The sequence below is a fragment of the Salvelinus fontinalis genome, chromosome 4 (genome assembly GCF_029448725.1).
Source record: "Salvelinus fontinalis isolate EN_2023a chromosome 4, ASM2944872v1, whole genome shotgun sequence".
Taxonomy (NCBI): domain Eukaryota; kingdom Metazoa; phylum Chordata; class Actinopteri; order Salmoniformes; family Salmonidae; genus Salvelinus; species Salvelinus fontinalis.
The window spans coordinates 54,044,539-54,060,770 of record NC_074668.1 but is presented as its reverse complement, the minus strand read 5'-3'; the positions used below and the strand labels follow the sequence as shown (position 1 = coordinate 54,060,770).

Below are 16,232 nucleotides of genomic sequence, written 5' to 3'. Positions count from 1 at the left end.
CTGTGCTTATAATGTGAATAAATAATAGTTTATCAACATATTAAGCTAAATGTTCTGATCTATAGCATCAGCCTCATTGCTTTAAAAAAATACAAATAATGTAGCCAGAGTGTTAGGAATAGGCTATTTCTTTCTTGCACAGAACAACAAGCTGACGAATAGAATAGGTAAACTTTTCTACTATGGGGGATATTAGATTGACATATGCTAGTGACTTTTCTGTCTGTTACTCGTCTTGTTAGCTGAGGAAAAGTACATTTTGGCAGTTTTTCTAACATCTTCTAAGTGCGCATCGGTATCCAGTAAGAAGGAAGCATGTCGTTGCATCCTCGAGTTGCATGTGATGCTGTCATTCTGAGCACTGTGGATGGACGCCCTAATCAGGTTACGCACCCGATGCATATGGGTCCGGTAAATTTCTCAAATATCCATTCAATTAAAATGCTCCCGGTAAAATATATGGTGCCAGATTTTCCCAACGGAAACCCTGGTTTGATGATGTAATTTACAACATACTGTGTGATGATGTCATCTGTTCCTGTGCGATGGTGTCATCTGTTCCTCTGTGATAATGCCATCTGTCCCAGTGTAATTATTGTTGTATTCCTCTGCTCAAACTTTGCTGATACATGCCAGATCTTACAATGCCTGGATAGATAATTTATGTGTCCGCATCATAGGTTATGGCAATCTGGTCGATGACGTGGCACGCAACCATTGTTTGATGCAACATCTGAGCAGGGAAACACAACCAATGTAATCTGTCCCTGTAGGATGATGGTCTGTCCCTGTTTGATGAGGTCATGTTAAACCCTTGGGGCGTATTCATAAAAAATATGACACAGCGTTGTAAAACATTTTGCAAGGAAACTGTTTAATTCCGAACGTTCTGCAATGTGACGCACAAACCATTGTTTAAAAACTAAACGGAATTCAACATCTTTTGCTTGATGTTGCATAACCTGTTTTAGCTGCAGAACGTTTTGCAACAGTGTGTGACTAATGAATACACCCCTGCTGTTTCAGGAGTGTTTTAATCCATCCATGGATATCCACCATGTGCCTGAGGGTCCAAGAGACATCCCCCCCTACTCCTCCTCTAACCAGGCCTCACTGGGAGAGCTGCTGCTGGGCTTTCTCAAGTACTACACCTCCGTCTTTAGGTAATACTGCTAAAATATTCCTCTAGTACTGTCTTCAGGTAAGAGCCTTCAAATAATCCTCAAAAACTCTATATTTACTCTGCAAGTACTACAGCAATGTCGCCAGGTAAGTAAAGTTGCCGGTAGGGTTGGGTGGTATCCAGATTTTCATACCTTTTTTTTACCGTCCTTGTGCCATACTGGGGTATAAGGTATTACTTACGTTGCAGAACAAGGGGTCGCTTTTTTTATGCAAAAAAAGACCCATAACCGTCTGTAACAAAATAAATAATAATAATTAAAATGCTGGCAGATGCTAATAAGTACTAACGAATTTCCATAGCAGATGCTAGCTATATGCTAATACACTTCCTCGCATGTGGTCTGTGCCCTGGCAAGTTCAGGCATCTGTAGGCGCAATGGATTGTGGTCCATGTAGTTAATCACCATGTTGTCTGTCCTAAACTTTGTTGAATATTTGCCTGTTGTAAACTACAACTTCCTACAACGTCCCACAGTTTGTGTAAAACTCGGGGGAAAAAACGAACTAAATGAATATTCAATTCATTTAACCAACGTTGGTCATTTACTTGTTTAAAAATGGGGGGGAAACTTCATTTTGGCGAATTGCTCAGCACGATAGGCTACTTCATCATTACTGAGAATCTTTTTTATCACACAGGCATTTTGATATTGAAATGGTATGATTACAATTGAATCCATATGACAATGTATGGTTGCAATATTTTGACAGAAATTAATGTTTAAATGTTTGCTATGTTAGTTTTATGCTAGGTAAGAGCTGACTAACCAGTTAGCTTCAAAGGAAAATGCTAGCTAGCTGGCTTTACCATAGAATTAGCTGCTGCCAAGGCACCTATTCTTCCTGGGGTCCAAACACATTAAGGCACTTGCATTACATGTAAAACAAAATAAAACAGTACATCATATAACATTATTACGCCACTACATATCTACAATACAAAATGTATAATACCACAATACAACAATATTACAGTGTACGTGTGTGTGGAGTGCATGTGCTAGCGCTTGTATGCGTGTCTGTATCTTTTGTGTGTGTCTCTTCACAGTCCCTGCTGTTCCACAATTTGTAATTTTATCTATTGTTTAAATCTGATTCTACTGCTTGCATCAGTTACCTGATGTGGAATAGAATGATGAAAGGGTAAACACATTTAAGGTTGGAACTTCCTCTCACCACCTAATATGGTGATGAGTGGAAATCCAGTGGTGGGCAGTGGGTAAAATTTGACCGATATTCTTCACATTTTCTCATTAAAGAAACATTCAATCTCAATACAGTTTTCTGTTTCCAAAACTATAATATGTTACTTATGAACAGAGTGAACAGACTTGACCCTTTGCCAAAGTTTCCAAAAATTGTGTTGTTTAGGAGTGCAAGGGCGACTTGCACAGATGCACTTCAGAGTAGGTGTTCCCTAACAGAAATGTGCAAATGCATGCTAAAATACACCAATAGGATCTCCCTAGCTCAGATTTGACTGCCCACCTCCTTGTTTGTTCTGCCCACTGTGTTCATTTGCACCCATTGTAAATGATGCAGATGACATATCTTAAGTTAATATGTTTGGCTTTACCACCTTTTGTTTTGGCCCAATTTCTATAACTTAGAGCAGTGTATTGAATGCTATGTATTTATTTTACTTGTATTTATTAGTGGGAGACCAGGGTCTCATTCACAATGGTGCCCTGAGTACAAACATCTTCACAATCAAGAAAATGAACATTCCAAATAAAACACCAAGAATAAAAAACAGCAAGGTACAATTATAAAATTACAATTTCAACAAATAAACCATTACAATCAATCAAAACATATTTAGAACTGTTAAACTGTTTTGAACCCTCTCACAAAGAATCCCCCTGTAGAGGAACCTAATTGGTACAACCATTACTGCACTTTGAAATGTAGGTGGGGGCAGTATAATGGTGGGGGCTCATTAGCATATTTGGGGGCATGGTCTAAAATATGTTGTATTTGTGCCAACCGTTATTGGAAGTGTTGTACCAGTTCAATCTGTGTAAGAACTTATGACAATCAAGAGACAATTAAGAGTACAGCTCTTGCAGTTCCAGTAACTTAATAGCAGTTGGTCACCAGGAAGTTCATTTGCATTTGTCAATAATTTACTGTCCGCTTGCTGCAAGTAGTTATGGTAAAATTCACAGTAACCTGCTGTGGCAGATGTGTCACGTCCACTGACCTGATGGTGTGGCAGCAAGGTTGTCAACCAAGATGTTGAGGATGTCCTAAGTGTGCTCACCACAAAGAATGCTTAGTAGTTGTAAACTAATGTTAAGCTATCTTGTAATCATTAAAGTTCAGGGAAAGTACAGTAAGTTATTGGCAGCTATTTGCAAGTAAGTTACTGGCTATTAAGTTACTTTGAGTTTTACAATAACTTACTGACAACTAGTTAATAGTAATAATAATTCATTTATCTTTCTCACATCCATCGCACTTAAGAAAATGTATTAATTGATAATAAAAACAGTCCAAAACACAGAACATTGTAAGCAGACAACAATCAAAGCCATTTACAGGTGTTGTCAGATCCGGTGGACAGAAGAACAGAATAAACATACACTACATGACCAAAGTGTGTGGACACCTGCTCGTCGAACATCTCATTCCGAAATCATGGGCATTAATATGGAGTTGTTACCCCCCTTTGATGCAATAACAGCCTCCACTCTTCTGGGAAGGCTTTCTACTAGATGTCGGAACATTGCTGCGTGGACTTTCTTCACTTCAGCCACAGGTGCATTAGTGAGGTCGGGCACTTCAAGAGGCATTTTGGAACTCGGTAGTGAGGTTTGCAACCGAGGACAAACGATTTTTACACGCTTCAGCACTCGGCGGCCCCATTCTGTTAGTTTATGACGGTGCCACGCTGAAAGTAACTGAGCTCTTTAGTAAGGCCATTCTACTGACAATGTTTGTCTATGGAGATTGCATGGCGGTGTGCTCGGTTTTAAACACCTATCAGGTGTGACTAAAATAGCCAAATCCACTAAGTTGAAGGGGTGTCCACATACTTTTGTATATACAGTTGAAGCTGGATGTTTACATACACCGAGGTTGGAGTCATTAAAACTTGTTCCTCAAATGTCTTGTTAACAAACTATAGTTTTGGCAAGTCAGTTAGGACATCTATTTTGTTTGTTTGTGCATGACATAAGTCATTTTTCCAACAATTGTTTACAAACAGATTTTTTTCACTTATAATTCACTGTATCACAATTCCAGTGGGTCAGAATTTTCTATACACTAATTTGACTCTGCCTTTTTAAACAGTTTGGAAAATTCCAGAAAATTATGTCATGGCTTTAAAAGCTTTTGATAGGCTAATTGACATAATTTGAGTCAATTGGAGGTGTACCTGTGGATGTATTTCAAGGCCTACCTTCAAACTCAGTGCCTCTTTGCTTGACATCATGGGAAAATCAAAAGACCTCACAAGTCTGGTTCATCCTTGGGAGCAATTTCCAAATGCCTGAAGGTACCACGTTCATCTGTACAAACAATAGTACGCAAGTATAAACACCATGGGACCACGCAGCCGTCATACCGCTCAGGAAGGAGACATTGTGTCTCCTAGAGATGAACGTACTTAGTGCGAAAAGTGCAAATCAATCCCAGAACAACAGCAAAGGACCTTGTGAAGATGCTGGAGGAAACGGGTACAAAAGTATCTATATCCACGGTAAAACAAGTCCTATATCGACATAACCTGAAAGGCCCCTCAGCAAGGAAGAAACCACTGCTCCAAAACCGGCATTAAAAAAGCCAGACTAACGTTTGCAACTGCACATGGGGACAAAGATCATACTTTTAGGAGAATTTTCTTTGGTCTGATGAGACAAAAATAGAACTGTTTGGCCATAATGCTGTGAACCAGGATTTCAATGTCAATGCCGGCTCGATTCGGTCTTATGTAGCAAACGTTGAAATGGTGTTTTTTACATTGGATTAAAGTGGAGACTCAGAGCTAGAAAATGGTATATCATACACTACATACAGTTGAGGAACAATGGGAAAGTAATTCTGCTTTTAAAGTTGATAAACTTGTAACCTCACTTTTGAGAAAATTGCCTTTTGAATGTTGGTGTTTGGTGCAGCTGTTGGAGAGCTCCTCCTTGTCTACACCCATTCAGCATCGTTCACACCCTCTTAAGCTTTAGCCCCTCCCATCTCTTTAAGGGTTGTTCTGAGCGTTTTGGCCTAACAACAGAAGTCAAGCACCCAAGCTAACTGGCTAATGTTGGCTAGCTTGCTAGCTAGTTCCAGACACAAATTAGAGAACAGCTCACTGACCATTTTACTCGCCCTGGAAGAGCTTGTTAGGCTGTTTTTATGTTATCCAGAGCGTTGGTGAGGCGTTGGTGACTGCAAATGAAATGCTGTCAACAATTTATACTTTTTTTTGCCAACGTTAACTGACACCACCGGCCATATTCAACAGGTGTTGAGCTCTGAAATCAGAGTAGATAGTCAGAGCGAATTTACCAGCTACGTCTATCAACAGTTGTCGCAGTGACTTCATTAACATTCTATTGAAATGGTTACTTGCATAGTGGATTTTTTTGTTAAGACATGTAGCTAAACAATGAACCATAATCCCAACTCATGATGTTACTAACCTGCATGAATCTGTATGTAGCTAACCAACCAGGTTCAATGTTAGCTAGCTAACATTTAGGCTATAACTAGCAAAGCAAATGGCTCTGAGATGCAAATAATATTACTACACATATCATACACGTAACGTAATGTTAGCTAGCAAGCCAGCCAGCTAACATTAGCTAGTTATCTAGCTAACAGTACACTTTAACTTGAAATGAAAATGACTTTCTGACAAAAATAGAAACGTGTAATGTCTGAAAATATAGCTAGCTAGACTATGGATGCTTCTCCCTCTCTGTCACGGATGCCATGGTTGCCCTTAGTTTGAAGATACCGAGACAGGTGTTTTCTCCTTCTCCTTAGCTATCATAATCTAATTCCACTGATTTTCAAAACGCCGTCCTCCAGAAAGTGGAGAGCAACACTTATGTAGTTCTACTACGCAATATATATATATATTTTTTAAGTTGCGTTAGACAGTATTACCTAAACATACTGACCAGCTCAAATAGACAGAAGCATCTCTCGGCATATCCAGCCCACTTATTATCTCAGCCAATCATGGCTAGCGTGAAGGTTGCTGACTTTTTCTGTGGCTAAACCAACTCGACTCGTAATATATATATTTTTGTATTTACAGATGGCGTACATCTTTGTTATTAAGGCACATGAAAGTTCACATGTTCCAGAAGGCATTTCTGACAAAAAAACACATTTTGATAAATAAATAAAAGTTTACGTTCTAATGGCTCTCCTGTAAAGTAGTGACGCGCAACATACGAATAGTTTCCTGAAATGAGTCACATATCGGGAGCCAGTGGAGGTTGAACAGCACTGGAGTGATGTGCTCACGGGGGGTCACACTTTTGATGTGGGTCTCAAACGAGCTGACTGTCAAATGTCACACCCAGGTTGCGAAACTCACTGGACGGGAGGATCTTGACACCATCAAATTTAGCCTGTACCTGCTGATGTTGTTAACCTGTCTAGGACCGGGGTTCCGCTAGCGCAGGGCGCCAAATTCAATCAACAGAAATCTCATAATTCAATTTTCTCAAACATACAAGTATTAGATACCATTTTAAAGATAAAATTCTCTTAATCCAACCACAGTGTCTGATTTCAAAAAAGCTTTTCGGCGAAAGCAGAACATATCATTATGTTAGGTCAGCAACTAGTCACAGAAAGCATACAGCGATTTTCCAACCAAAGAGAGGAGTCACAAAAAGCAGAAATATTGATAAAATTAATCACTAATTTTTGATATTCTTCATCAGGTGACACTCCCAGGACAACATGTTACACAATACATGTATCTTTTGTTCGATCAAGTTCATATTTATATCCAAAAACCTCAGTTTACATTTGGCTTTGCCTCCAAAACATCCCGTGAATTTGCACAGAGCCACATCAATTCACAGAAATACTCATAATAAACATTGATAAAAGATACAAGTGTTATTCACAGATTTAAAGATACACTCATTAATGCAACCGCTGTCAGATTTCAAAAAAACTTTACGGAAAAAGCAAACCATGCAATAATCTGAGTACAGCGCTCAGAGACCAACACAACCCAAGAAGATATCTGCCATGTTGGAGTCAACATAAGTCAGAAATAGCATTATAAATATTCACTTATCTTTGATTATCTTCATCAGAATATACACTCCCAGGAATCCCAGTTCCACAATAAATGTTTGATTTGTTCCATAAAGTCCACCATTTATGTCCAAATTACTCCTTTGGTTTGCGCGTTTAGTACACAATCTAAACTCACGACGCCCGGGCAATTCCAGGCAAAGTTCAGACAAAGTCAAATTACAGTTTGTAGAAACATACCAAACAAAGTATAGAATCAATCTTTAGGATGTTTTTAACATAAATCTTCAATAAGATGTCTGTAGAAAAGCAATGGAACTCAAGCTAACTCTCACATGAACGCGCATGGTAAGCGCATTGTCAGCTCATGGCAGACCTTACTCTATCCCCTCTCATTCGGCCCCACTTCACAGTAGAAGCATCAAACAAGGTTCTAAGGACTGTTGACATCTAGTGGAAGCCTTAGGAAGTGCAACATGACCCCATAGACATTGTATTCAATAGGCCAAGAGTTAAAAAAACTACACACCTCAGTTTTCCCACTTCCTGGTTGGATTTTTCTCAGGTTTTCACCTACCATTTGAGTTCTGTTATACTTACAGACATCATTCAAACAGTTTTAGAAACTTCAGAGTGTTTTCTATCCAAATCTACTAATACTATGCATATATTAGCTACTGGGACCGAGTAGCATGTAGTTTACTCTGGGCACGCTTTTCATCCAAACGTGAAAATGCTGCCCCCTACCCCAAAAAGGTTAACCTCTCTGGCGCAGGTGGTCCGCTAGCGACCCACCTCGACAACATCCTGTGAAATTGCAGAGCGCCAAATTCAAAATACAGAAATAGTCATAAACATTCACAAAAATACAAGTGTTATACATCGGCTTAAAGATTAACGTCTTGTTAATCCAGCCGCTTTGTCAGATTTCAAAAAGGCGAAAGCATACCATGCGATTATCTGAGGACAGCGCCCCGTTTACAAAAGCATACAAAATTTTTCTAACCAAGTAGAGGAGTCATGAAAGTCAGAAATAGCGATTAAAATTAATCACTTACGTTTTGAAGATCTTCATCTTGTTGCAGTCACAAGAGTCCCAGCTACACAATAAATGTTTATTTTGTTCGATAAAGTCCCTCTTTATATGCCAAAAACTCTTTTGTTGGCGTGTTTTGTTCAGTAATCCACTGGCTCAAATGTGGTCAAAACATGCAGACGAGTACATCCTAATTGTACCGGTGAAGTTCGTCGAAACATGTCAAACGATGTTTATAATTAATCCTCAGGTGTCAATTGTCTAAATAATCGCTAATATTTAAACCGGACAATAGCGTATTCAATATAAAGGAAAAACAACGAAGGGTGCGCACTCGGTCACGCGTGCAAACCAGCACAGCATGATTCTACAGTCTACCGACAAAGGTCTCATTCTTCTTAATTTTTCAGAAAACAATCCTGAAACAATGTCTAAAGACTGTTGACATTTAGTGGAAGCCATAGGAACTGCAATCTGGGTCTTAACCCATTAGATACTCAATAGGCATTCAATTGATAACTACCCACATCAAAAAAAGCTCACTTCCTGGATAGATTTTCCTCAGGTTTTCACCTGGCATATCAGTTCTGTTATACTCACAGACATTACTTTAACAGTTTTAGAAACTTTAGCGTGTTTTCTATCCAAATCTACCCATTATATGCATATCCTAGCTTCTGGGCCTGAGTAACAGGCAGTTTACTTTGTGCACGCTTCTCATCCAGACGTCTAAATACTGCCCCCAAGCCATATTAAATGGAAACGTAACTTCAAGACACTATTTGGGGTGTTTTTCCAGTCTTCCTACATAATTCTTGTTGAATTGTTTGAATTTACGTCCCGGGATGATTAAACCTGCTGTCTGATCTAAAAATTAATGGAGTCATGTTTTGCAGCAATTATTGTGGCCTTTGTGTTTCGCCGGTTTGCACGATCACGCTAACAGCAAGTTTGTTCTTGTCCAACAGAGACATTGCAGGATATTTAGGTTTACTAATTTTCCCTTGCTTTGTCAAGAGTATAGCCTGACAGGAGCCCTACTTCCTTGTTCCCACCCTCAAAGGCAGGCTTTTCAAAAAGGGGGCAGTACGATACTAGTTTACAGGTTCACTGGAGCTATGTTACCGCGCATTTTCTATCCGAGATTACAAAATAATTAGCTACAATGGCTGCTACTGATGATTCCTCTTTCCAAGAAGAGCTGGACGACGACAAAATATGTGAATATAATTTGTTTTACATAGGAACATACAGCCCTATTTATTTGAGCCAGAACACACTGAAGAGGAGTTGAAACGTCAAGAAAAATAATTGCGAGACCAGCAAGCAGTGACTGCATCCTAGACCAGCTGAACCAGGACTCAGTAGGACAAATTAAAAACAAGTAAGTTATTTTGCTGTCGTTAGCTAGCTAGCTCTCTTTTTACACAAGGAAGTGTTGTACAGTACAATTTGGTGATCGATTCAGCCATAACATGGCTTGCTAGTACCACCTCAAGCCAAACTAGCCACGTTTAGCGAGTTAGCTGTGTTTGCTATACCTAAAATGTACTGTAATCTAACATTCTAGCTAGTTAGCTAACTAGCCTAGCTAGCTTCAGTGCCTCTCATTAGAGCAAATCTGGAGAAATGTGTTGGTGATGATGGCAGAGATTAAAATAATGACTTTGGCTCTTTATGACTCATATTAGTCTTGCAGTAACTATACCTGTGGGTTGTAGCGAGCCAGCTAATTTGTGTCTGTGAGTTGTCTCATATTCTACACCATGCTGCTACAGTAGGAATACAGACATTACACAACAATTGCCCATGAATATCTAATAGCGTTTTTGTCTTTCTCTCACAGACAATACTGCTTGGATACTAAGAAGTTGATGACTCGCAAGAGGAGATGTGAAAGCTCCCATAACAACAATCTCCCCTTGAATCAAAATGACTCCTAACACTGCACCACCCAAACTACATTATATGCTAGTATTCCCTTTGTAGAACTGTAGTATTTATTATAAGCATTAGTAGGCATTTTTATTCTAGTGCCTTCAGAAAGTATTCATACCCTTTGACTTATTCCACATTTTGTTGTGTTCCAGCCTAAATTCAAAATGGGTTAAATATAGATTTTTTTTTTTTTACCCATCTACACACATGGGTAACCCATAATTACAAAGTGAAAACACATTTTTAGATTTTTTTAAAAATTGATTGAAAATGAAATCTCATTTACATACACTACATGACCACAGGTAAGTGGACACCTGTTTGTCGAACATCTCATTCCAAAATCTTTGCCGATGTTGGGGGTTTAGGCCTGGCTCGCATTCTGCGTTCCAATTCATCCTAAAGGTGTTAGATGGGGTTGAGGTCAGGGCTGTGTGCAGGCAAGTCAAGTTCTTCCACACCGATCTTAACAAATGATTTCTGAATGTACTTCTCTTTGTGCACGGGGGCATTGTCATGCTGAAACAGGAAATGCCTTCCCCTAACTTGCCACGAAGTTGGAAGCACAGAATTGTATGCTGTAGCGTTAAGATTTCCCTTCACCGAAACTAAGGGGCCTAGCCATGAAAAACAGCCCCTGACCATTATTCGTCCTCCACCAAACTTTACTGTTGGCACTATGCATTGCGGCAGGTAGCTCCTGGCATCCGCCAAACTCTGATTAATCCGTCGAGCACACAGCCATGACTTTTTTCAGTTATCTCCTGGTGATGCATGATTTACCACTCCAGAGAACGCGTTTCCACTGCTCCAAAGTCCAATGGCGGCGAGCTTTACACCACTCAAGCCGACGCTTGGCATTGCACATGGTGATCTTAGGCTTGTGTGCAGCTGCTCCGCCATGGAAACCCGATGAACAGCTCTTGTGTTGACGTTGCTTCCATAGGCAGTTTGGAACTCAGTTGCTACCGAGGATAGACGATTTTTACTCGTTATGCGGTTCAGCACTCGACGGTCACGTTATGTGAGCTTGTAGTGGTCTACAACTTCGCGGCTGTGCCATTTTTGCTCGTACATGTTTCCACTTCATAATAATAGCACTTACAGTTGACCGGGGCAGCTCTAGCAGGGCCAACATTTGATGAACTGACTTGTTGGAAAGGTAGCATTCTATGACGGGGCCACATTTAAAGCCACATAGCTCTTCAGTAAGGCCATTCTACTGCCAATGTTTGTGTATCGAGAATAGCATGGCTGTGTGCTCGATTTAATACTCCTGTCGGCAACAGTGTGGCTGAAATCGCAGAATCCACTAATTTAAATGGGTTTCCACATACTTTTGTGTATGTAGTGTAAGTATTCACACCCCTGAGTCAATACTTTGTAGAAGCTCCGTGAGCAGCTATTATTGTGAGTCTGTCTGGATAAGTCTCAAAGAGCTTTCCACACGCAACGTTTTCCCATTATTCTTTTCAAATTTCTTCAAGCTCGGTCAAATTGGTTGTTGATCATTGCTAGACAACCATTTTCAGGTCTTGCCAAAGATGTTTAAGTAGATTTAAGTGAAAATTGTACTCAGGAACATTCACTGTCTTTTGGTAACCAACTCCAGTGTAGATTTTACCTTGTGTTTTAGGTTATTGTCCTGCTGAAAGGTGAATTAATCTCCCATTGTCTGGTAGAAAGCAGGCTAAACCAGGTTTTCCTCTAGGATTTTGCCTGTGTTTAGCGCCATTCTGTTTCTTTTTTTTAATCCGTAACTATTACAAGCATACCCATAACATGATGCAGCCACTACTATGCTTGAAAATATGGAGAGTGGTACTCAGTAATGTGTTGTATTGGATATAAAACATATTTTTATATATTTCAACTTTTACCCCTTTTTTCGCCCCAATTTTGTGATATCCAATTGGAAGTTACAGTCTTGTCCCGTCGCTTCAACTCCCCTACTGACTCGGAAGTTACGAAGGTTGAGAGCCATGCATCCACCAAAACACGACCCTGCCAAGCCGCTCTGATTTGACGCGCTGCTCTCTTAATCCGGAAGCCAGCCGCACCAATGTGTCGGGAGGAAACACGGTACAGCTGTGTCAGCTTGCAGTCGTCCGGCCCGCAACAAGGAGTCGCTAGAGCGCAATGGGACAAGGATATCCCTGCCGGCCAAACGCTGGGCCCTATCCTGGATGACGATGGGCCAATTGAGCGCCGCCTCATCGGTCTCCTGGTCACGGTCGGCTCTGACACAGCCTGGGATCGAACCCGGGTCTGTCGTGACGCCTTAGACCACTGTGCCACTCGGGAGGCTGTTGTATAGAATTTTCCCTAAACACAACACTTTGTATTCAGGACAAAAAGTTAATTGCGTCGCTGCATTTTTTGCGGTATTACTTTAGTGCTTTGTTGCAAACAGGATCCATCCATTTATTCTGTACAAGTTTCCTTCTTTTCACTCTGTCAATTAGGTTAGTATTGTGGAGTAACTACAATGTTGTTGATCTATGCTCAGTTATCTCCTATCACAGCCATTACACTCTGTAACTGTTTAAAGTCACTATTGGGCCTGATGGTGAAATCCTGAAGCGGTTTCCTTCCTCTCAGGCAACTGAGTTTGGAAGGACGCCTGTATCTTTGTAGTGACTGGGTGTATTGATACACCATCCAAAGTGTAAATAATAACTTCACCATGCTCAAAGGGATATTTAATGTCAGCTTTTTTATTTTTACCCTAGATGCCCTTATTTGCGATGCATTGGACTACTTTGCTGGTTTTTGTGTTTGAATCCGTGTTTGATATCCACTGCTCGACTGGGGGACCATACAGATAATTGTATGTGTGGGGTACAGAGATGAGGTAGCTTTACAAAAATCATGTTGAACACTATTATTGCACACAGAGTAAGTCTATGCAACTTATTGTGTGACTTGTTAAGCAAATGTTTACTCCTGAACTTATTTAGGCTTGCCATAACAAAGGGGTTGAATACTTATTGACTCAAGACATTTCAGCTCATTTGTAAAAATGTCAAAAAACATTCTTCCACTTTAACATTATGGGGTATTGTGTGTAGGCCAGTGATGACAAATTCAGGCTGTAACACAACATAATGTGGAAAAAGTCAAGTGGTGTGAATACTTTCTGAAGGCACTGTATATGTCATACATTTCTATACAGTAACTATTCCTGGATACTGCTGTATAAACTCACCTCGGTCTCCTGAGCAAATAAACTTTGTCTTGAATACAAGCCATGTCTACTTATTTGCTATATTACCTACGTTTCCATCCAATTGGCGACAGATTTTCATGCAAATCTCCAAAAATCTGCATAAAGAAAGTTTTCCTCTCCAGTGGTGTGTTTCTACCAAACTGACTTGTAGCCGAGTAAAATCAGTGCATGATGCCGTAGTGCACACAAAATACAATTGTCTGCTAAAGTTTTCATGTACCGCATAAAAAATCTAAAGTTCAATGTGTTTCCATTGCATTTTCAACTCTACAGATTAGTTTTATATGTTTTGTCCCAAATATATAGCAAATGTGCCTACACTGGTCTTGGGACCTTCGCTATAGCCAACAGCTCGCAGATACAGTGCAGGTAGGTTAGTCTAAGTTATGATATTATTATGGATAAGAGCGAGATATTTGTCAAATGGCAGTCAAGCATCGGTCATCATGTCACCAGAATAAGACCCTTGATATTTATTTGAAAGGAGCATCAAGCCCATAGTGTGCACTTTCAACACCCTGTGAAGTCCATCATAACTTATGTCATCTGTAGCCTAATAAACTGCATGGTTTCCCAAGTCGTAGTGGAAGGATCACACGCCATATCATCACGAGACTCCAAGTTTGCTTTGATGGTGATGGTTATTATATTAGTATTTGCGCATAAAGGCGTTTCCACCGCCATTTCTCTCATAATACATTTTACAGACAAAAAAGATCCCACCATGTCAAATTAACAAATTATCTGTAGGCATTTATGAAATTGTACTGAAACTTCCTCTTTCCATCACAGCTGTCGTGATTTTTTTTTTAAATACGGTGTGACTTTACTTGTGGTTAGACAGACCAATCTATTGTTTTATTGAAGTATGTTTACTTGCCAACAAATGTAAGTTGAAATGACACACCAACTCCCTGCATCATTTGTTTTAGCAGTAAGATTGAAGCTAGTTTATCCAAACACGTTTCAGGAATATCACAATGAATTGATCCAGAAGTTGAAGTCAACATTTTATTGCTTTCTGATGCAGCTGGAATCATTTATTCACTTGTCAGTACACTTGTTTAAAAAAAAAAAAAAGCTGATATAAAACACTGTTATATTCATATGTACAACAGCTAGCAATACCCCCACCCCACCCCTTTTGCCCTCGGAAATTGACTCTACAAGGTGTCGAAAGCATTCCACAGGGATGCTGGCCCATGTTGACTCCCATAGAATACCACAGTGTGACCCATAAAACCTAGCGGTCAAACAAGGAAATGGTTCCAGTAGTTTTTCCACCATTCATTTTTACCATAGGGGATTTTAGAAACACAACAAATAAGGGCTGTGTTTTGTGTAAGCTTACCCTTCTGTGATGTTTTGATAACCGTGTAAATCTCTCTAGGACAAGGTGACTTCTATCAATATTTTCGCCTGTATTTACCACCCCCAAAAAATGTATGCCGATTAGCTGCTAATGTGACTATCATAAAGCACTACAAATGCCATGATGATCTGGACAAGATTGCTGAATCGAGGCAAAGTTAAGAATCTCTGGATTAACTATCTAATGTTAGCTAAATTTTGGAATGAATAAATTGGCTAAATTTCTTTAAATTGACAATTTTGTGAACTGTCTTGTGCAAGTTTTACATTTACACAATACCTGTTAGCAAAGGTGTCAGATAGAGATGACGTGCAGGAGCTTGTAGGGATTTGTAGCCTTGCATGATGTCTACTTTGATGCTAATTTGCCTCTTCAAATCTGAGAGTAAATAGAGCCGAATATGTTGATAAATGTCACCTTTGCCCGAGAGAGATTTACATAGTTATCAAAACATCACGCTAGGGTAAACCTACACGAAAAACCTTTATTTAAAGTTTTTCTAAAATTCCCTATGGGTCGTTGAAAACGATTGGAACCATTTCCCTGTTTGACCGCTAGGTTTTATGACACCTCCACTGTGGGGCCCTACATTTCCCACAGTTGTGTCAAGTTGGCTGGATGTACTTTGGGTGATGGACCGTTCTTGATACACACTGCAAACTGTTGAGCATAAAAAACCCAGCAAAACTACCTACCATACCCCATTCAAAGGCACTTTAAATCTTTTGTCTTGCCATAGTCTCAGAATGGCACACATACACAATCCATGTCTCAAGGCTTAAAAATCCTTCTTTAACCTGACTCCTCCCTTTCATCTACACTGATTTGAAGTGGATTTAACAAGTGACCTCAATAAGGGATTATAGCTTTCACCTGGTCAGTCTATGTCATGGGAAAGAGCAGGTGTTCTTAATGTTTTGTACACTCTGTGTATACCACAGTTGTGAGCATACTAAGTATTCTATATTATACTACAACATCAGTCTAACTGAATGTGGATGTTGTGTCGGTTGAATGTTCCAGGCAGGTTACAAAATATTCTTTAGCAGGTGATGGCAGCTGGTTTAGCAGGCGTTGGCGCTGTGGCGATGTTCTTCACCACCCACTGCTTTGACCTCTTCTTTCAGAAGATTTTATAAAAAGGCTGTATTCTGCAATAGGGATGGGAGTAACAGCAACCTAATTATGTTGACAACATTGTACATAAAATAGCTCCACCTTGCTGCTCTTTTTAGTTTTATAAG

The 16,232-nt window shown here is 39.8% G+C and overlaps 1 protein-coding gene across 1 annotated transcript in view; it reads left to right on the top strand.

The window, feature by feature from the left end:
- tent2 (terminal nucleotidyltransferase 2) overlaps positions 1 to 16,232 on the top strand; it is a 35,607-nt gene that overhangs the window by 14,093 nt on the left and 5,282 nt on the right. The window contains exon 12 of the mRNA XM_055920599.1: positions 1,027 to 1,163. Coding sequence (XP_055776574.1) covers positions 1,027 to 1,163 — 137 coding nt within the window. The remainder of the gene's footprint in view (positions 1 to 1,026; positions 1,164 to 16,232) is intronic.